Source organism: Larimichthys crocea, chromosome XVII (assembly GCF_000972845.2).
Source record: "Larimichthys crocea isolate SSNF chromosome XVII, L_crocea_2.0, whole genome shotgun sequence".
In the NCBI taxonomy this organism is placed as follows: Eukaryota; Metazoa; Chordata; class Actinopteri; family Sciaenidae; genus Larimichthys; species Larimichthys crocea.
In genome coordinates, this window is record NC_040027.1 from 27,915,766 (window position 1) to 27,939,036 (window position 23,271).

General features: G+C 40.8%; 1 protein-coding gene across 1 annotated transcript in view; it reads right to left on the reverse strand.

Moving 5' to 3' along the window:
- LOC104927979 (receptor-type tyrosine-protein phosphatase S) overlaps window positions 1-23,271 on the reverse strand; it is a 151,796-nt gene that overhangs the window by 1,569 nt on the left and 126,956 nt on the right. Inside the window, exons 17-28 of the mRNA XM_027290252.1 lie at window positions 22,712-22,806; window positions 22,170-22,420; window positions 21,749-21,836; window positions 20,705-20,917; window positions 20,249-20,412; window positions 18,625-18,636; window positions 18,300-18,415; window positions 13,534-13,581; window positions 9,658-9,755; window positions 6,762-6,885; window positions 4,012-4,187; window positions 2,024-2,143 (exon numbers count right to left, since the gene is read on the reverse strand). Of these exons, the coding sequence (XP_027146053.1) occupies window positions 2,024-2,143; window positions 4,012-4,187; window positions 6,762-6,885; window positions 9,658-9,755; window positions 13,534-13,581; window positions 18,300-18,415; window positions 18,625-18,636; window positions 20,249-20,412; window positions 20,705-20,917; window positions 21,749-21,836; window positions 22,170-22,420; window positions 22,712-22,806 (1,505 nt within the window). The remainder of the gene's footprint in view (window positions 1-2,023; window positions 2,144-4,011; window positions 4,188-6,761; window positions 6,886-9,657; window positions 9,756-13,533; window positions 13,582-18,299; window positions 18,416-18,624; window positions 18,637-20,248; window positions 20,413-20,704; window positions 20,918-21,748; window positions 21,837-22,169; window positions 22,421-22,711; window positions 22,807-23,271) is intronic.

The following is a 23,271-nucleotide window of genomic DNA, read 5'->3' on the forward strand; positions in this document are numbered from 1 at the left end:
ACAAGGTTAAGAACCACTGCCTTAATATCTTCTGCATAAAAAAATTCTCATGTGTGTCTTAGTTGTGCAACGGATGCACATTCCTACTAACAAGCTTGACAGGGTTGTGCTTTAGGATGGAAATAAAAACTGAGCATTTAGCAATATTTTAATTAAATACCATGTTTGGATCACTCATATTGAATGAAAGCTCGACACTGATGCTCTACCCTCTGAAGGAAACACTACAAACCCTGTACAGCTACCTTAAAATAGATCTGCTGGTGCTGTTATGGTTAACAAGGTGTAATTTTCCTTTGGCTGATCAGATAGACTCATCATAATATAATAAGTACAGGTATTATGTCTTCATGCTCTCATGTTGCCGCTGCTCATAACATCTACAGATACATGCAGCGAACACCCACATTACACAGCCGTCTGTCAGCTCCCGCCTCAAACTCAACTCTCGACGCTTCAAAGATACAAGCTGGGAGGAAGATTTTTGAGGACAAGAAAAGAGAGAGAAAACTCCCTTGCATCTTTCTGTCCTCTTCTACTCTCTTCCTTCTCAGAAGATCCTCTAATGGAGGTACTGTTTGCATTTCAATGCAGTGTTTCTGCTTCCCTGACAGAAGGATTTTTTTCCCTTGCTGAATAAATGAATAAATGAGTGCGGTAATTAAAAGCAAACTGACCTAAATCTTCTTTTTTTTTTGGACATTCCCTGTTTCTGCAGATGAGGCAGGCTGCATGGGAGTGACTGGCGCTTGGCTTCTATTTTTCTTTAAATTTAAGCTCTTTATTGGCAGACGCAATTCTGCAACACTGCGGGACATGTATACATATGGATATGTACCATGGTGACTGCTTTGTAGATTCACCGTGTGTGTGTGTGTGTATTTGTGTGTCTACTGCCAGTGTCTTTGACCTCACACTTCACACAAATCCATCAAAATATTTTTTTCTATAAAATATAAAGTGAAAACTGCTCAGTGAGAAATCGCAGCAATGGCTGCAGTTACATGGAGGAGGCAAAGGACAGATAGAAAACGAAGCATATCGGTAGGTTTGATGGAGGCTGAGAGCAGCAGAATGTAAATGGCCCTGAATGTCAACCAGCGAGCTTTAGAGCACCGTGGCTTGCTATCTTCACTATCACACTCATTGTTCGGCTGCGCCCCAAAGACAGCTGTGATTTAAGCATGGTGCTATCTGGTTTAGAGGAAAATTCTGGAAATGTCTAATCCTTCCAATGGCAGGTTCTCCGCTATATGTCTTCTTGCAGGTCTTTTTTGGTTTGCATGACCATTAGGTGTGTCAAACTGTGAGTGAGTCAGTGTTTGTATCTAAATATACATATCTATACATGTGTCAAGCTATGGAAGTATATGTATTTGGGTTATAATATTGAGTAACATATTTGTGTATGAGTGTGTGTGAAAACTTTCATGAGCAAATGCTTCATCTCAAGAATGTTTTTCATTTTTGTGAAGCTTCTGTATCTACCTTTGTATATCAGTGTTCAAATGTGTGTGTGTGTGTGTGTGTGTGTGTGTGCGTGTGTGTGTGTGCGTGTGTGCGTGTGCACGCGCGCGTTCATAGGAGCATGAGAGCAGTCTGCCAATTATGTATATTGAGTTTCTCTTCTGCTCACTTTACCTAAGTGCTCCAATTTGGCAGATGCACATAAACAGATGATCTATCGAGGAGAGAGAGAGCCGAACAAGGTAAAAGAGGAGAAGGACAATGAGGACGAAGGGTTCCACATGTATACATTTGCATCAAATGGTTAAAAAAAAACCCCACAATGTTTATGCCTCCTTTTTTCTTGAACTTGTACATTTTGTGTCTTTATTTTTACGAGGTATGTCCCATGAACCGAGACTCTGTTTGCTGCATAATAACAATACCCTTATGCAAGGTCTGTATAAGGTCATTACTGTTCATTGTCATCAAACTTTCAAATAAATCTAATGTATTTTATTTGTAAGAGACAATGTACATGTGTGTGTGTGTGTGGGAAAGACATAAATTTTCCTACCTTGTGCAAGGAGAAAGTGCGGACACAGAAAGTGGCCAACTCTATGGTGTCCAACAGGGTCACTTGGGTCATACCATAGGTTTCTGTGCCACGACTGGGCCAGTACTGGTCACACTTAATCTGGAAGTGAGAGAGACAGACAGACAGAGGTATCAGTTGTAGTATCTAAGTCACAGACTACTTTATGGTGTCTCCACTAATGAATAAGATCATGCACATAAATGAAAAAGTGAATAAAAAATCCCATCATGTATGCATACGCATATAGCATCATAAAGGATAAAACAGAAACACCAGGGCAGCTTCTCTCCATTTCTCACAGTAATTCCACCTTTATAGTTGAATTGAACAAATCCTGCCTGCATTCTTGTAACAAAATGTTCACCAGTAATACAAAACATGAGTGTGCGGGACTATGTTTGACATTTATGGAACACAATCAATTCTTAATGGAGTATCTGTCAAAATAAAAGCTTGATAAAGTGTTATGTCATTTCAGATTCTCACGTAATGTTTTCCTGGATGGATTTTCTGGATTTTCTCGTCCAGTGGTTCTATAGTCTATATCTGAAATCACAATCCCTGCTTCCTCCTAGTCCTCCCCTGTCAGCCCACTTAATAAAGATTCATTCAATATGGGGTGTGACGCGATGGCGGACATCAGATGAGATGTGAGAGCTAGTGAAGGAGATGCACTGCTCTCCAGTTTTCTCTCCCATTTCCTGCTCAAACTGACACTCAAGTTCTAGCACCAGCTAATCTTGATCACGTTTGACAGGAGTGGAAGGTGCATGCCAGTATGGAGGATAGGTAAACAATTGGAAAGGGATGGAGGGAGGGAAAATGAGTGGAGACACCTGGGATGAGTGAGCCTGATAACTTGATAGAGGTTTGAGTTGACAGGATGAAACATCGCAGTTGGCTTTTTTGACATTTAGACAACTCCACTGCTTGATTGCAAAGACGAGTTTTGTAGATCCGTCCTAAGGGTACAGTGACACCGTTTGGCTTCATCTCACTTTTGTAGCATTCACCTGCATTTTCAGCTCATCATTAAGAAAAATGGGTCATACGACAGGCCCTTTGTTTACGTTACGGCTAGCTGTCACTATGGGCAAACACAACTGATATCCAACTGTCAAACACTGAAAAGACTCCCCTGACAGAGATGGCATGTTTGTCTGCTGATTCACTATGATCACAATAATGGCTGACAGTTTGTGGTAGAAAACTGCTTCTCTTGCCTTTTTACTATTAGTTAGTCCTGAGTTGGTAAGCCGACAAGAAAATATGAACATCGTGAGCACAAATAAAAAAAGTTGGTTTGTTTGTATGGAAAGTCATCAAGCACACCAGGCTGTGCACCCCCTAAAGATGTCTTCCTGCTAACCTTGTGGCCACTTCTTGTGGTTTTTATACATAAATATATAGAAAGAAAAAAATAAACTAGTGTGATCACGCCCTGACATCTCATTTCTCCCTTCTGTAACTAAGTTATCGTGCTCTCAATGCACTTTTTTCCTGTAACTTCCACTACCAACAGATGGTTGTGGGAGGCACTGGTCACAAGTACTGCAAAAACTCCAAGCACCCTTGCTTAAAATGTAATTTTAGCTTCCTGCACTGTTCACTCTGAACGCTAAAACTTGCTAAGCTCTCAGCACTGTAGGGAACATGCAACAGCTTGTCGATTCCACTGCAAATAAGGAGAGAAAACAGAGCCAAGTCTGTGAAGATACTCTCAGTGGACGTGCAGGATAACTTATTAGAAGTGCACAGGTAGACTGTCTTTTGGTTAACTCTGTTTTATCACCCCCTTCCTCCCAAGCCCTCTGCTGCTTTCACCATCTCCTTCAAATTTCTACACTTCTCTGGAAGCAGTACATCTCATCAGGTATACAGCTGGGGAACAACTGAACCCGTGCCATTCATCAGCAGCTGCAAAACAGTGCCCAGCATCAGTCCCAAGATTGGTTGAGCCGACCTACCCGTGACTTCTCCTCCAGCCTGGTCATCATGACCACAGTGGCTGCTCTCTGTTCCCACACCATCCTCCAGAAGTCCCCGAATGTCTCTGGTAATGGACCCTGGGTGGCGATGTAGGCATTCTGTTTCCTGTAGCCATCAATGTAGTTGGCGTTGATATAGTCGCTACCTGTGATACCTAGATACACAAGAAAAAAAAAAAAAATTAAACATTGTGAGTTGTTTTGAATGAGTTCATTATGGGTGGTGATGGCGGGGATCTATCTGACTTTTTCATTATTTTTTCTTTTGCACCCTTTTGTTTTGTGCCATCTGCCGCGATAATTCCCAGTTTTCACACACACACTGACCCTGTTTTCCAATCAATGAAGGTGTAAAGATTCTAGACTGGAAAACAAGCAAATTACTTGTGTAATGAGTTCTCACATGTCTTGCTGTTCAAACAAGTGAAAATTGGCTGAGAGTCGTGAAAATGTTGGAATTATCCAGAGAGAAGCGGCAACCCGGGTATTTAAAAATATTTTACACATTATTCTTGTCCAATAGATCTTAGTGCTTGTTTTAAGAACAATATTGTAAGACATAATACAACATTAAATAAGATGTTAAAACAATCTCGCAGCCTTTCTCCTCTTCTGCTTATGAAGAGCTGGAGGACACCTCAGTTGTTGATCCATTTGAATGAATTCAAATACAACTATCTAACTGTCACAACTCCCTGTACTGCTCATTTCATCAACTTTTTCTACGTCTATGCTTCTGCCTTGGTTTCTGTAGGTATCGTGTAGTAGCCTACATCTGATTTACCACCACCAAGGATGGAGTGCGGTTGAAGATGGAAAATAGCGAGGAGTAAATCAGCCACTCAGCCACCACGGCCAGGAGGTAGATCTAGCTACCATCCCTCTCACGCCGCCACCATGCTCTGTTACACACTGTTCCCACTAAATCTAACCGTAAGGCACATTGCCTCACATTGCTGACAAATGTGCACTGGTTCCATTTAAATGCAAGGATGCTGATAAGACTTGTAAGCTCCATCGCAAAATCCTGCTTCCACTGAGTTCACGTAACTATCAAAGTATACTGAGGCATCCTTTAATGTGTCTGCAGTGCTAACAGAACACTTCAAAGCTAAGATATAGTTCACAGCAAGGCTTCACAAGGACTGCTCATGATACCACAAGTACAAAGTTGTGTAACCATGAAACAACCCTCTTGTCTCATTATACGAGGTACAAAACTGTCATCAAGTCGAATATGAGGAAACCAGGGTTGCATCTGAAAAGTCAAGGTGTCCTTGAGCTTGGTGCAGAATCAGTTCAGTGATTTTAAGTTGTTCCAGAAAAAAAAAGAGCCCAAATGCCTTAAACGTAAGCGAGATAATTTGCGATTAGAGTATGTTTAACACTGAGCATCTGACGGTGATAAGACAGAACATCACCCATCTTCATTTAACCAACTTCTACAATTCTGTCACTTGAACAGAGACTCCAGTGTGTCGGCATCTGTGTTGGGGAGTCACGTCTCTTTGACTGACGTCTCCTCACTCAAGCGACAAACAATGAAACACTCGACTGGGCTAATTCAAGAGAGGAGACGCAGTGGGGACAACAACTGGGGTGGAGAGGAAGAATAAGATAGAGAAAAAAAGGGGGAAAGGGAGAGAGAGAGAGTGTGAGAGAAATGAGGGGAAGAACAAAGAAGGAAAAAGAAGAAAGAAAAAACTGAACGAAAGAAAAAGAAAAGGCAAATGTCATTAAAACGGATACCACGTCGCACAATCCGACTGTGGTGCCTTGGCTTTAGTCATAGCTAAGTGAACAGAGAATGGCAGCGTGCATGAATTGTTCTACTGCTGCGACTAATGGCAAAATCACTGCAGTGTAAAATAGAAATTTCAGACTTGATTAATTTATGTATTTATGGACGAGGCATTTTTTCCCTAGGATAATTTTGTTATGCATGTTGTCGCACTCTTAAATTGGCCCGACTATTGCAAGATGTCGAAATCTAGTCAGAGCAGTTAGCGCACACAAAAGGAGAGTACTGTGGAGTGAGGAGTTTGGCGCTACTGTGAGGCGTCAGCGAGCTCTTCTGGGAACGTGACAATGTCAGTGGTGAAGGGTGACTCCCTCTGACAATGTCCCTTAAGATTTAGGAGTCAGAGGAAGAGTTTTCCTGGCTCAGATATTCTCAGTACTGTGTCTGTGGGCCAGTCATAAGAGCGGTACAGATCTGATGAGACAAATTGGACAGTGAAAACACTGGTAAAATCCCTGGGTCTCTCTGACTGAGTGCTGGGCCCAAAGATTAGCTGAAACAAGTCCTCGTCTAGCTCCCAAATATAATCTGATTCCATAAACTGCTTAGCTGCTCAGGACCAAGTTGAGCCGTAACAAATCCTCCATTTAGCCTCCAACAAAATTTTGTTTTGTTCTTTAAATTTGCTGATTGTTGCGAAACTTAATCTAAACTTCACTTTTTTGGGACAATACCAAAACAATACTAATATAAAACAGTAATTTTGCTGTTTGTTTAATTCAATGCATCCTATTCTGCACTGCTAAGCACTTTTCTTGTTTAGTCTTCAGTGTCTAGTCCCATCTGGCCTAGTATATGTCTATGCAGTACAAATTCCTAATTACTTAAATTAACTTGTAATTATGAGGATTCCCCAAATGATCTGCAGTGAACTGAGCTCATCTCTGAGGTGATGGTGGTGCAGAATCCAAGGTTGAGTGAGCCTTACCCTCAATCGGAGCCAGGATGACGCGGGAGTGGTCGTAGGCGATGACGTTGGCGTAACGATTTTTGGGCTTGTTCACCTCCAGGTTGGAGTGTTCCCAGGTGAACTGCTGGCCTGGATCGATAGACTGATTGGGGGCAGAGACAGGCAGAACATGCACACACAAAGAATGAATCAGAAGAGCTGAGCAGTAACAATATGACCTAAATGTTATCATAGAAATTAGAGAGGGAGGGGATGAGGGAGAGAGATTGAGAGGACGATTTCCCCACAGGAAAAAGAACATGGTATCATGAAAATCTGCTCGCTGCCTGCTTTAAATACTCACAGCAGCTGCACACAGTACTTTATCAAGATCATGAATGTAGCGGGCATAATGACAAATAACAATATTGATGGAGGCAGCGGTTCTCCCCCTTGAGGCGGGGCGTGGAGCAAGGCCTGACACTCGTCAGGAAGACAAATTTAGCCACCTCTTTAAAATACAACAATTCAAGATAAATATTTTGTTCCCTTGTCAGGATAATTAAGTATTCCATTACGATTCGTTGTTTGCTCATAGCCGTCTGGTGCTCTGTTGGTGAGAGAACGGAGGCTTCAAGGATATTTGCAGTTAGGGTGGAGGGTCCAACTGGAAACGTGATCTAAAAATTTCCATGCAATCATTGCAGCAATCAGAGCTTGTGTCTGTTTTAGCTTCTTTCCATCTCTATTTTTTTTTTCCTTCCTGGCCTCTCAGCTCTGTCTCTTCTTCTTCTTTGTCCCTGCTTTACTTATCTGCATCTCTCCATCTTCAAAGTCTCCCACTTTTTTGTCCAAATTTCTTCCTCTCATTATCTCTTCCCCCATCTCCTGTCTCCTCTCTGATGTTTACGCTCTCTCTCTAGAAGTCAACCTCCTGCTATTTTGCCTTTCTTCCTAGATTACCTCGAGGCTGACCATGTGTGTGCATGTCTGTGTGTGTGTGTGTGTGTGTGTGTGTGTGTGTGTGTGTGTGTGCATATAAAGACTGATAAAGATCGGGGTCAATTCCCTGAAACCACATCTGTGTAGTGCAAAATTCATTTAATTTGGAGAAATACTTACTCCAAGAAATGATTTAAAAACCGACGGAATAATAATTACTCAAAATTCTGCAATAACTGCTGTAAAATTTCTTCCTCCTTATGATTCATCATGACATGTTTGAAGATTAATGACAGCTCCTGTCAAGAAGGTAGTCCTGCAAAGGCTACCTTCTCGTCATGACTTTAGTATCGTCAGGTAAGACTACGGTTGCCTTTTCATTGCGGTTTACGTCAGATCATCTCCTCTTCCTCTCCAGTTTCCAGCCGAGATGGCCTGCTCTCTCTCTCTCCCCTCACTGAATCTCCATCATTAACCAAACCTCCCCACCTCATCTCTCTCGTTTTTTTTTCCTCTCTTCCCTCCTTCCTCCATTTTTCCTCCTCCCTCACATCCCGCCTGGCTAAAAACCAATCAGTCAAAGCCCCGTAGAGCTGCGCTTGGCAAGCTAGGGCGCCCGGACGAGCAGCCATTCATCAAGAAAATAACAAAATTAAAATTACACTTCTCTATTTAATTTGGTCATTTATTTTTCCTGGGGGGGTGGCTGTGGAAAGGGGCAGGGGGACAGAGAGGGAGTGAAAAAGACTAAGCGGGAGAAGAGACGAGCCGGTGGTTTAATGCTCTCCCTAAGCCAAGTAATTAGAAGTTGTAGTTGTAGCAAAGCGTCAACTTTGGCATCACATCTTTCGTCTCTCTTCCTCACGAAAAGAACAAGCTTGTCCATTTGGTACACAGCCCGGATGTGGATTTATGAATAATAGATACCAAAGAAATACTGGATTGCTATGAGAAGTCATTATCCACCAACATTCACCGGCAGGCATGATGACAGCAATCTATGCTGGTGTACCTGCTTCCTACGTTAGCCTGGCGTGCAGCGAGGCGACAGGCACAGTGATTTAGGGATGGCAAGGAGGGGATATTGCTTGTATGCAAACGAGAGCTGATTCAGCACTCCTGATTTCTAATCAACTCTGGTGTCATTTATAACCGCCACGGTCTCGGAGCCCAGACAGCTCAGTTACTCCCTCTACACACACACACACACACACACACACTATGTTAAAGCGTGACTGCCAGTGTGCTTTTCCCCCAAAAACATTAATGGAGTTCTGCGTACACCAGACTCTATCTCCATTTTGAACGAAAGAACATCTGTACTCTTAGTTCAAACACTTATTTATCCTTTTATTGAGCCATTACAGGTATTATTTTTATAGCAAATGTGTGAGATTAACAAAAGCCTTCCACCTTTCTCAATTTAGATAAACGGTAAAAAAAAAAAAAAAAAAAAAAAAAAAAAAAAAACCCTGTTTCATTTCTCAAATAGATTTCATTTTCTGTAGTACCCAATTTATCTCTGTCAGTTTTATAAGTAAGAGGACACGTTTTGGATGTCACAAAAGGACATTTTACAGCAGAAATATTCACCTTATTTTTTCATGTTTCCTGATTTATAATTGGATACATTACAGTAGGATGATTTGTTTGCCTCACCAAGAATTTGAGGAAATTGCATTTGGGAGGTTGCGACAACCTGCCAAGGGAAATTTTATATAATTGAAAATGACAAGTGTCTTGCTTTGCCAGATTGATGCTGCCAATATATCTGAGAAAATAAGTGGCTGACAACAACTGATATTTCATAATTGCTCAACCACCACAAGCTACAGCATTGTCAACAAGCGGGAAAAAAACACTTAAAAGAAGAGAAACAGGCATTTCCCCGGGGGAGAGAGAGGACTCATGTGTCCCCTTCCAATGAAAACACAATCAGACAGAAATCAATACTCAGAACAAACTTTGACCTTTGAACCTTTGGCCCACTCACCTCATATTCCTGGGAGAGCTTCAGATTGTCGTTGGCCTTGAGGAGCTCTGTGTGTTCGGCTAACTCAGAGATAGGGATGGGAGGATGATTCATCATACCTGCTCGCCAAAAAAGAGAGAGAAATTCCACACAGTGGAAGAGAGGAAAGAGAGTTCCTTAGTACAATGCACAGGACAAAAGTTCAAAACACACAACACACCATTTACGGGTGAGGATATGTTGCTTACATGACAATGGAGGTTGGGTTTTAGTGGTGAGGAAGCTTGTGCAGAACATGGTGAATGTCACACACAGCAAAAATGTATTGATTGGTGATGTTACAGGCACTTGATTGGACCAGGCCAGAGCTCAAAAACAACTAGGTTTGTCGAATAGGGCTGATGGATTATTTGCCAAAAAAGCTGGTAGCCTAAACTTATAGACCAAATTATAACAATTTCCACAATGTTCATCATACTGACAGATAGGTGGACCAATAGAACTAATGTTACTGAGTTTAAACAGAGAAAAACACCAATTATAAAACATATGTCATTTAATTAGCTTGGGAAATGTGTTAAAAATGGCACAAGATGGAAAAAATGTAAGGTTTTGATGGTGTAATCAGAGACGAGAAACATGACAGCCTTTTTTACTCTTTGAATCAGTGGAATTCTTATGTTGACAAAAATCCGTTCTACTTGTCATTGAAGATAAGCAAAAGTAATATTTACTTTTAGCTGCTATAACACAAAAGAGGAGAATTTGATCCTGGATGACAAGTTGGTGGGAAAAAAACACAAAACTTTGTAATGGAAATATGTCTTTAAGGATGGTTTTACTTGAGGCAGATCTAACAAATTCAAGTCCTCATAGTTATTTCTCATTACCTAGACATATAATTATTTTCAACACTGAAACATCAATACTTTCAGCACCATCTTCAATCTAAAAGATATATGATGAAACAATCTTCTAATCTAGATCAGACCAGACATATCCCACAGGCATGCGCCTACTCTACCTATAATCTGTAATGCTCTTGTTGTGCTGTGTTGTTGCCTCTATAAAAACAGTTCTTATCCAAGAACGGAGCCCTGACCTGGGGGCTCATGGGAAGGGAGGTGGTGAGGGGAATAAGGAGGTTTACGAGTGTGAGTGATGCTGAGTGACACAGTGAGCTGCTCCATTCCAGCCAGCCAGTACAAAGCGAAGCAAGCTGCTGTTTCTACACCCGTTACATTCCCAAATTGCAAATAATAAAACAAAAAAATGTTACGTGTTCAGTACGTAAAATCCTTCTGCCATTCACCCCAAGGATTCCCAGAAAGAACTCTTTTCAATTGAGATTTAGTATTTTTTTGGGCTCGCTCCAACATCCACCGAATATTGCGTTGCTGCTGCTACAATATTATCAGCACTGCTGTGCACTCCAGTCACTAATCTATTTACGAGCATAATGCTGAGGCCATGTAATGGAGGATGACGCAGCCATAGATTGTGGCTCTGTCCCTGCATGCAGACTTTGAATGCTTAGCACTTTCACATTTTCACTAAGAGGTCTGGTATCCAGCTGAGTGCTGAGGTCAAAAGTTGACATTATGCTGAAATCTCTTCACAAAAAAAAAAAAAAAAAAGTTAGAGAGGCTTAATTGGGCGTGAAAATCGGCATAATCACATTAACCATCCTTAATTTTCCTTTTCTCATAATGCTTAATAACCCCGCAATGTCAAGAGGGTCACTGATGTTTTGGCTCCCTTTGTTGCGCTTAAGAGAGGGAGCCCAGCTCTTTGTGCTGACAGTCTTCATTAGTAATGGTAATTTATTTTACACTGACAGAACAATGCAGCGATGTCAATTACATGAAGATTAACAAAGATTACAATGCACATATGAGAGAAATCAGGAGATGACACTGGATGCCGTGACATCCTCTGGAAAATGAATGGACACACTACATTAACGGCCTACTTCACAACACCCATGCCCTTTTTAATGAATTATTAGTGATTTTTACCAAAATGACAGTTTCCTTCATTTTTTTTTTAACGGCGTTGTTTTTCTTTTTAAGATAAACACAAACAAAACCCTGCATGGTAATGGGAGAGCTCAGATTACATTAGTGTATCCGGAAAAAGCCACGTGTTTATTTATCCATGCTTTAGTTTCTGACAAAGCTCGCAGATCATGGTGGCACCACTTGAGAATGAGTTATTAATCACTGCTGCGTGGGTATTAATTGAGATGAGCATCAAGAAAAAGAGAAATATAACTAATTCAATTTGGTTGTCAGTTTAAACTTGCCTAAAATTCAAAGGGAAAAGGTATCAGAAGCTATGAGCAAAATAAGTAAATGCGTATGTAAATGAGGGGCCCTCACTTCTCCTTGAGAGAACAAGAGAGGGGAGATCAAAGAATGTTTGTGTTGTGTGTGTGTGTGTGTGTGTGTGGTTGTGTAGTTTCCTCTGTGTGTCTCTATGTGTATCCGTGTGTGCGAGTTACTGACATGTTCAAACTCCATCAGTTCCTTTCAGTTAGTCTTTACTGCCCACATTACTGTCTCCATGTATAAGTGCCCGCAGGCCCAAATGTTTACATAGACATCCAAATAAAGCATGATGTGCTGTCAGTGGGATTCGGCTGAAGGTTATACACATGCCAGTGTTTGTTTATTCTCACAAACTTTGGTTGAATGTTTAGGGAAACTTAAAACTTACTAATCTATTATTTTCATTTCATTTTTGTTGTTGCCATGTTTACATAGATGAACCTTGCGGCTAAACCAATCTGTTTGTGCTGTTTGTCTATCGCTCTCTCTCTGTGTACTTTTCCAACCTCACCCATTTGTTTCGTTCTCAAGACGAATGAGTCGATCATGCCTGATTCGTTCTTTTATTCATTTTGTCATTTACACACAGCACGGCACATAGCTGTGTTTATCCAAGAAAAGATTTACTTTCAAAGCTTTGCCATGACCCGTAACTCAAGCAAAGTCACTCAAGGACAAATTGTTGTTATTTCCCAAACCCCCCTGCAAAAGCCCTCATCTTTCTCTTCGACACATCTCATGAATTTTTCCTATCCAAGTACAGATTTTTAATTTTTTTTCCCATGGCAATCAACAACGTGATCAGTGAACACAGAAAAACAAAATAGCGTCTAATTACATATTTCCAATCTCCCGATCCACAGAAATATAATGATTCTTTTTGATAGGCCAAAGAAGTGTCTTTCCAGAAGCCTATTTATGATGTTGCATATTTCCATATAAAAGGCAAAAAATCTGTCTGTGGGTAAGCGAAGAAAATAAAAAAAAGGGGGGGGGGCAGAAACTGCTTTTTCTCCCGGATGATCCTTTATGCAGTGAGCAGGGAGAGGGGGTGATCAAATGTCGAGCCATTGTTTGCCACCGCTTTAATTAATTCTGCTCGTTATCTCTGAGCACAGAAAAGACCCCGTTACTTCAGAATGGAAATGGAGCAGTGGTGGTGAAGGAGGAGGAGGAGTAGGAAGGAGAAAGGGGAACAACAACAAGGAGGTGAGGGAGAGAAAGGGGGATAACAGAGACTTGTACTCCTGTGAAAAAAAAAAAACACCTCTCAACCATCTCTACATCGGCAGAAGTGATCGCACAGGTTATTTATGCATGGTGGATTAATGCACAGCCAACAGCCCAAGTGAATATAGTGACTGACATCCAATTAAAGAAAAAAACACGACAGCCCAGTATACCAATAGAAACCAACATCAAATTAATTAGTGCTGAAATTTTGCTGCATAATGTGAAAAAACAAACAAATGCAAATTATGTATTTGTAAATGGAGGCAAGCGGTGCTAGAAAAAAAAAAAAGTTAAAGAAAGCTGGTACACAAATGCTAAAAGCATAGAGACTAACTTTCATAGTCAAAATCTGCTTCACTCTGAGGACTGCTTAGACCAGAATCTGTAAAGAACAGCAAACATAAGGGAAATGGTTTCAAAAAGCTGTAATGCAACAGAAAAGGCTATGTGAAAAAAAAATTGCAAAATGATAAAAGGCCAAGAAATAAGACACAAAGGCAACATTAAATTTCTTTACCATCTGTAAAATCAGACCCTTTTTCCGCTGTGGCCTGAATGGCAGATTTGAGACCAGTCTGCCACACAGACAGAAAGAGTAGACCATAACATTATCAGATTTGAGCAGCTACACCTCCTCAGGAGGAGACTAGTTAGCCATCAGTGTCTGCCTCTAAGAAAACTCTTCTGCCAAGCTCCATATCAACGGTCATAGAGATCAGGGATAAGAAAATTGATTTGCTATCTCTAAGCTTTCATAAACACCAGTTGCAAGGACCCATTGACAGGAATGAGAAAGAGACAGTGAAAGGAAAAACCAGCTTATGTTTCCCGTTGAAAACTAACTCTGAAAGTTTCCTTTGTCTGCAGCTCGGTGCTGAGGCATTGGGAGTGAAAGGTGTGGAAAAGTGTCCACATTCTTTGCTGACAGCTGTGGAGCCAGAGCTGATGGGAGTCAGAACTCTGAGGAGTGCAGTGATGGTTCAAAGTCTTATCTGCTCCAGAGGAGAAGTCCTCTGAGGCTGCAACAACTGATGCTATGTCCGAGCAGACTCAGGTCTCCTCGACTGTTCAAGCAGAAAGAAGCCATCTGCGACAACATTAGCTGGACATGTGGCTAAGAGATGCAGTTTGATGGGATGCTGCCAACCTGCCCATCAAGTGAAGGGAAATACATTTTTGCCAGGGATGAAAGCTGAAATCAGATCAACAGAGTCTCTTAGGGATAAGAAAGGATCACATCATCCAAAGATGGCAAGTTTGATGCCGAGAAAACAGATAATTTGTTTCAGAGCATGTATGGGAAGAGGGAAATGTGAGGTAAGGAAATCTGACTTGTGGGCAAAATGAAAAAAAATATTACAAATATTTTTTCTAAAAGAAACTTTCCGTCTTTTTTCCGAAAACCCCCAACTATCATGGTTAATCAGCCTAATAAATGTGCTACGCTCAATTATGCAAAAAATAAAAGTTGCTAAACTTGAGTTTCACTGGGTTTACTTTACACTGATGTCTTTGTGAAAGGACGTCAGGCCAGTGGTGCAAAATGATTGCAAAGAGATGAAGACATCAAACTTCCCACTCTTCCTAATTGATTTGTGACAATGACTAATTAAACCTAGCAGGTGGTTCTCCGATCCACTGTCTCCGAACATCATTCATCACAGCAGGAGGGAGGCATGTCTGATTATGTATATGTGTAAGCGTGTGCGTGTGTTTCTCTAAAAACTGTTTGCGAGGAGGAGGGCACGGTTGTTGCAGCCGTTGCTGTAATCAAACAAGAAACAAGTAGGTTGCTGATGCATGCGAGCGATTGGCTGGTGTCCGTGGGTTTTGCAACTGAGTGATGCTGTGTGGACGAAAAATGTTTGATTTTTACATGCTCAAATGTGGAAGTCTCATCTTCTGAGACAGAATTATGGGGGCGTGAAGTGCCATACCCGATGCTGTATTGGAGAGGGGAGATAAAGAGAATCGTAGATGGATATGGCATAAATAGAAAATATATCAGAGATATGCTGAAGAGTAAACCCAAAGTGAAACTCAGTTCATCTGTCTTTTCATTCGCAGTTTGGTTTTTGCCTGAACAACAATGATGTAAATGTGTATTACTTGGCACAAAAAATAAAAAATAAAAAATAGGATTTGAGATAATATATACAGTATGTGTATATATTGCACGATGATCACAAACTGTTATAGTTTACTAGCTTTTAAACTGTAATACTTGCGGGTGGGGGGGTGCAGAAAAAAGTGGGTGCTTCTACCAAAGGGGGGGGGGGTAGACAGTTGGAGATAGACAGTAGATATCCACTGAGTCGTGCTGCTTCATTACTTTGGCCCCATTTGCCAATTAAACCCTAGGCACCAATGAAGATAATGACAAAACGAGCCACTCTGCACCCCAAGGAGTTATGGGATGTTACTGTGAGGCTGTCGCATGGCTTACAGGCTTTGAAGCACAAATGCACAATCACACATGCACTATGTACACACTCTCCCAACCGCATTAGCTCAACTTAGCTTATAGGAAGCCTAATCAAAAACATATTTTTTGTTCCCCAGCACTAGGGGTCACTGAGCACACATTGCCAATGTGGCATATGCTCTGCTGGATTGGAGAGGCCGTGAATAAGTACACTGGAAGTATGCTCATTTGAACAATGGTCGCTATTAGCTGATGGGGATGTTCACAAATGCTCACCGGCCCACTTAATTGGGCTAAAATGTCCATTCAAATCAAATTCCCCGGGTGTGGAGATAACAACGTCTCCCAATCCTGAGGAACAACAGCAGTGCCGTCGGATGAGAATGCTTATATATAAAGAGATGTCTCAGTATGTATTGGTGAATGTCATATAAAAAAGAGCAAGAGCTTCTAACAAGTTTTTCCATTATTTAAGTCAGGGAGGAGAATAGTTGAGGGCACAAAGGAAAGTGCTGGAAGCCAAAGAGACAAACAGCAGGAATGGCCATTATAACCGTGTCATTATAGAACCACTGATAGGGTTCTGAATACTAAGCAAGATAAAAATAAGGACAATAAATTGAACTTCCACATTTCTGTGTATAAGTGGGTTTGTGCATCTCCTCTCATCCTCATATCGCCCTTCTCTGATGTGAAGAAGTCAGTTTTTTTTTTCCAAGATGCAAACTCGCTCCCAAAGAAGCTGAAGAGAAAAGCTCCATTTTGAAATACGAGCCTTTTGATGGAGCAAAGACTGGCTGCGGATGACGGATGGATGGCTGAGAGACAACTAGGCTACGAGACAGAAAGGCAGGAGGCAAAAAATTCACGGAAAATTTGGTGGATGTGTTTTTCCGTCTCTGAGGATTTACTCTGCCATTTGCTCTGTCACGTGAGGACAATGCATTTCAATCACAATAGAGGTTCCTCAAGATGCATGTCTCAGTTATCTGTCAAACATACTGTTTGATGAGAAAATGCAATAAAAACATCTTGAGGAAACCTGATGGTAGTCCTCAATACCACTTGGAAATGGTGATCAGATTTGAACTTTCTTTCCACCAAAACCTCTAACCTTTACATAACTGGTTAACAAATACATGACTTGTACGCCATGTGGCTTCAAATCCTGACCTGTAATTAGGAAGTGGGAACTTTACTAAACAGAATACATCAAAAACAAAAAAAGTAAACTTGGTTCCATGCTGATTCAGGTCGATAACAACAAACTGTGGATCCTACCATAGCCTAAATCTTAGGGCTAAATAAAAGAAAGGCACACCAATAGATAATGGGTCTAAAAAGGAGGCAGGAGGAAGATGGAGAAGCCTTGAGAGAATGAGTGTGGGCTCGAATGTGCTCTGCTGTTAACACCAGGCTTTAGCTCGGATGAACACCAGATAGAAAGTGAGACAAAAGAGGAAAACAGGTAAAAAACTAGAAGAACATCAAAACAGGATTTGTTTCCTACAGACAGAAAACATCAAATCCAACAACAAGCATAATTTTCTTACTTCTTGTCATTCATGATTGGCTAATTGTTACATGGGGACATGGTAAACACATAAATATGGCTTGCAGGTAGTTATGAAGGCACATAATGTCAAACAAAACAATGTGGGAGTTCTTCATGGACATCATTCATGCTGCAGCATAAATTTAACTTTGAAATTGCATCACTTGTGAATAGTTAATCTCTGTGTAGGCAGTGTGCATGTGTGTGGCAATATTACAACCTGCTTTCACTACACTTGTAAGTTATGCGTATATTACAGCCTGACATTTCGATTTTGTCTTACACAAATGAAACCTGTAAATGAATATTTTGATCTTTGGTCTTCTGTGGGTCTGTGTCTTCATTTGCCCACAGTGATATGATACAGCAGCAGGCCAATATGAGCTCTTGACAGTGAATAATTGTATTTTTCTAATTGGAACTGCTGCGAATTAACAATCTTTAAAATATGCTTTTCAAAAATAAAGATATTGAAGTTTCTGCAAAACTTTGTTATTTGCAGGGCGACAAGCTTCTGAAATAGCATCAAGTCTTTAAATGCCACTGAAACAATGGAAAAGGCAATGAATTACTATGTAGGTAAGTACTTTGGCCTCTTTCCAAATAAAACCTATAGATTAGCCTAATGTTGTACTTCCCACTGTCATTGCAGAGATGGCAGGCATGAGCACTTCAATGGAAACAGTCTTAAGAGTGGAAATCCAATTAAGCCAATGAAATACAAGGCCTAAATGTTTTTTTAACAGGCCAGCAATTAAATATAGTTATTTAGAGGTTTAAGTTAAGAGCATTAAGTGCTACTATCTCAATAATCTGCAGTCTTTTGCTATACAGAGCTACTTGTGTCTTCACATATTTATTTATTTTGTTGTTGGGGAATCAGATGCTGAAAAAACTATGTTCAGTGTGTTCAAAATCTCTAGACATTCTCTAACTTACAACCTTTATTAATATTTGTGAAAAAAATATGAGATAAGATATGAATAAAATCCACGCTGGCCAATGTGGCCAAACATATTTTATGTACAGTATCAGTTCGACTATATCTATATACGTTGTTCAATTCTACAATGAGGCCCTTTTTGTTCCTCAGTGTATGTGTGGTGTGTCCTTCCTGTACCTGGAGTTTGGAAGTTGATGCGTCTCATCTCCACAGGATCTGTAGGGTGGTGGGGTGTAATGTCTGCGTTGTTCAGTAGACATTTTGTGCGTGGCTCTGACTCTTTTCTTTTGCGACTGGAGAGTAAGACAAACGAAGAGTAGAAAGAGGGGAAGATGTACAACAAAAACAACAGAATAACTTTTAGTGAGCAAGAAATTTGAAGCTGAGAATGCGTATCAAGTACGCAAAAGTCTCCTTCACTAATTAAAGGCATCTTTTTTTTTGCTGAGGCAGGCTACTTTCTCTTCCCCTGTAAATGCAATATAGTACGGCTAAACCTTACCTGTCAGGTTTGCTGTTTCCAGAGAAAGCAATAGGAGTCAAATAAATATATAAAGATGGTGAAAACACAACACATAAGGAGAAAGGGAGAAGGGGGAGGCAAGAAGAGAGATAAATCAATAGAGAGCAGTTTAAAATTCACAGGGGTCGCTGCTGGGCTCGCAAAACGTGAGATAAAGCTCATCAGCTGGAGGAGGTGTGTGCATGCGTGTGGATGTGTGTACTTGCATCAGTGTGTGTATTCAATGAAATGTGCAAGTAAGTGCATACATTCGTGAGCCGTGTGTGTGTTTCTGTACGTGTGTGTGCTAATGTGGGTGCACGAGGGTGCAAATACAAATGGGGAAGGGGAATGTCAGGGCCAAGGGCAGACCAGGGAAACACTGTTCACCAGGGAAAGATGGACGGGGAGATGGGAGAGTGAAAGGGGGGAGAAAGAGAAGAGAGAAAAAAAGAGAGAGATCCAAGGAGAGATGTTACTCTCCCTAACCACCAAGATGGAGGTAAGGCAAGGTCAGACAGTCAGGGATCATCTGACAAGCTGTACTTATGTTGCTCACACCAGCCCTGGCCCCCTTCAAAATTATTCAGGGATCTTCCCTGGTATGTAGGGCGACTTTTTACACCACTGTTCAGCTGGGACTTGCAGTCACTGAGACTAAAAGCTACAACAAACTGTAAACCAAAGGGTGGGGGATGTTATATAATCAAAAAGCCCCAGGATGCTTAGGAATATTAAATTAATTTAGACTTGTTATTGGAGGAGTGCTGCCTCCTGTGTGGTTCATTAAGCATAAAAGCAGAGTTTGATGTCCAACACTATAAAATAGGGTTACTGACTACTGGAACATTTTTATATTTGAAACTAATAATGTTCAAATGACTAACAACCTACACTGGAAAAACACCTTTATGGAGTATTCTTTCCAGAATTAAGGTATAATATACAGTATACCTCTTTAAATACATATTTGATTGATAGATTGTTCAATTCTTAGTCCAACTGTTGAGCACCATCTCAAAGAATCTCCTCCTCTCTCCTTTCTCCAACCCCCTCACTTCCCACCACCATCTTTTTCACAAGAAAGAAAAAGCTCTTTCATATTTACATGCAACAACACTGTTGGGTCTTTTAATATCATGCTGCTATGAATAACAAATAAGCCCTTCTTCCAACATGCTTCCTAACATGCAATTATTTCCCAATAGCCCAATAACAATAACAGTACAAATAACTGGTTCAACATCAAATAATAAGAAAATCTTCATTGTGTGTTGCTGGTTAGGAAAAAAAAAAAAACTTGAAATTCCCAGGACATTTTCCCTAATTATTAAAAGCATGGCTCACAGTTATATGGCTTGTGGGTGGAGCAGGGTACTAAAATTGAGGAGCTAAAAGGTTCAGTTCCCTGTGCACCAATGATAAGAGGATGATTACACATGTGGAAAGATCAGATTTTAAATGTTTAAATTTTAATTTTCCAGAATAAAACATTTATAGCGACCACTCGGTGCAAAATGTTGATGTATACTGAGTGTTCTTTTCTATCATTTGAGGTTGAACAATGTTATTTTTACATTGTTAAGGCCAACTGTATTCTCTAGAGAAGCAAAAAACAACTCACTTTTTATATAGGAGAATGGCAATGACGATGCAGATGATGAAGACCACAGCCAGGACTGGTCCCACCACCCATATGAGTCCGTCACCAGGCTCTACTGGCAGGGGGTCCACCACCAGCTCGGGTGTCATCACTGTGTCAGTATAAGGGCTGGTAGCAAACATTTTCTGAAGAAAAAAGGAAGGAAGGAAACACATTTCAGGTCAAAGCACGGTCTATGTAAGAGATTCAGTGAGAGTACTCAAACTAACCAGCACAAAAGTTTAAATACTGAGTGAATTGGGTTGAACAGAAACATCTTAAACAGACTCAAATGTATTAGATTCAGATGAACAAAACTGAAGTGAACATGATTAAAAGATCAGAAGTGAATTATTAAATCCACTCTGACAAAAATAAATTGGCTTAAAGTCAGTCAACTGAAAAACTGTGTTGAACTGGGCTGAACTAGTAACTCACCCCAGTGGTGGCATTGAGTTCCGCCAGCAGGAAGAAAACATACTCATGGCCGGGTTCAAGAGGTTTGTTCTCACAGATGTTATGGCGATGGTCAGATCCCACCATGAAGCTCTGGGGCAGCTGCCTGAAGCAGGCTGTGATGTAGGGCTTCCTCTGGTCCAGCTGAGCCAGCTGACGGCGTGAGCGGCGCTTTGGGGTCACATCCCGCAACAGCTGATTGATGTTAAAGGATATTAATTTAGTTTCGCTTTTTTTTGTGTTTCTTTTTGCAGCTTCTACAATAGAGGCAGATGTTCTCAAAGATTTTTCATAAGAATGTGTCTCTATAGGATGATGATATAAATGATGAGACCACTCCAACACCACTGATAAACTTGTAAATATAGGATTACAGGTTATCAAAACTTTCCCATACTGTTCTGTACAAGATCCCTTTCAGTGAACTCACTGAAACCAAAAAAAACAAAAAAACAAAACAAAACTGTAGGTGTATCTGTACCCTTAGATTAAAAAAGCTGCTAACTGTCTGGCAATGTTCCATGTAACTGGGCTCTAAACCCCCGCCTTAAACATCCAACCCTTCTCATTCATTTCAAACTGCATGGCCACTAAGCAGAGGGAATGTGTGTAATCCCAAATCCAGTAGGGATGGTTGCTGTTGATCTGGCACTCAAGGTGACCCTGGGCGATGTGAAGAGTGGGAGAAGACTGTGTAATTCTTTCTTTTGCATGCTTGGAGGGATAAATTAGATTAGTAGAGATGTACTTATGTCCGTAATGTGTGTGCCTATGTCCGGTACATGGTGTGTACAATTTTCTTACACATGCAAATGTTGATTACACAAATGTGTCTCTGGAATCCCTCCCTAAAAACCCCAATCCTCTGAAAGAAGGGCTGTCTCTTCAAAGACAATGTGTTACTGATGTTTGATGGTGCTTCTTTCTATTACATATGTTTCTTCGTTTTACACCCAGTCCAACCTATTAACCTTAATTTCTGGCGCGCCAGAATAACACCACATTTTTACTTAAAAAATATCCTACCTCTTCCATGTCCATCTCATCAGGGTTCTTCAGGTTTTTGACAGTTCCTGGAGTCCTTGTAAGTGGCACCACAACCACATAGAAGTTCCTGAAATCACACCACCAAAGTATGTTACCAAAAAATCACAGTGAGTCCTTATTGGATATTGTATGGTATTATGGGTGAAACATTCACCACAGGGCTGACAGGAAACTGAATTGATAATTATAATATAATATGATAACTGCCAGCAAGGGGTCAAGCAAGAAAAAGCACATCAGAAATAGACCTAACCATTTCAAAAGAACTCGGACATCTTAAAATCTCGATCTATATCACATCAGAGCTCAAGCATCACAAGATTTAAACCTAAATACCTTAATCCTCAAAGATAATTCAGACAGAGCTTGAAGAATCCTTCTTTCAGCAAGCTATACTCACTTGACATCCTTGTTATCGACCGGTGGGAAGGACATGGTGAGCATGTTGTCAGGCTCAGCGTAGATGTCCAGCTTGGGTTTCTTGACTAGGATGAGTGGTGCGGTCCTGGCAACCACACGATGTCTTGGCCCACCATCAGTGCTTTCTTGGCAGGTCACCCTGAACTCGTAGGTTGTGTTGTGCTTTAGCCCAGTGATGAGTACCCTCAACTGCTTAGCATCCACATCCATCCTCTGACGGTTATACTCAATCTAGAGTTTGATTGAGATATTTGGATGTATGATCATTTTAGTAGACAAATAGAGGTAGGTGGTTAAAGAGACATAGATGGGTAGGTAAGTAGAAGATTTATGCAAGAACGGATGTAGAAAAGAATAGATGAGCATTTAAAAATCGCACAAGTGTAAAATCAAGTCTTTTTCAAATCAAAGAAAAGATAAAAATTAGTTCTAAATTGTGGGATTTTATAGGAAGTTACTTTTTTTATTCAAACATAACAATTGAACTGATAATTGAACATTTTTCCCCTTTAATGAACTCACCGTGCATTTGTACGGAGACCTGCTTTCAGAAAACTTCCATGCAAGGACCACTGTGGTCTTGGTGGCCCACTTGACAGTGAAATTCTTAGGAACATCTGTTGAGTGAACAATGGCAAGAAAAAAACAAAACAAAAAAAACAAGGACAGTGTATCAGTGAACTGAACATGAAAGAGAAACAAAAGAAGAACCTTTGGTATGAAAAAAAAAAGCTGTTGTTCTCCAGCAACGTTCCTCTGGGTTGGAGAGTGAGTGTAACGGTGAGCTGTGATTGGCTGTGAGAAGGGCAACGCTATTGGTTAAGACACACAGCACATAAGACTCATGGACAACAAACCCATGGAGGACAAGGGTGTGCCCACTGGCTAGCCCTCATGGGTAGTGCCAACCCATCTCACCACTGTCTTTGAATCCATGACCACTTGAGGAATAACAACTGACCCATGTGGTTTTAGTGCTAACTGTTCCTATGCCTATACTGAGTCTGGGTTGGCACTGCCAACGTGCTGCCAGACGGGCATTGAGACAGAACCAAAACACAGCATGCCAACAGTCCGCAGCA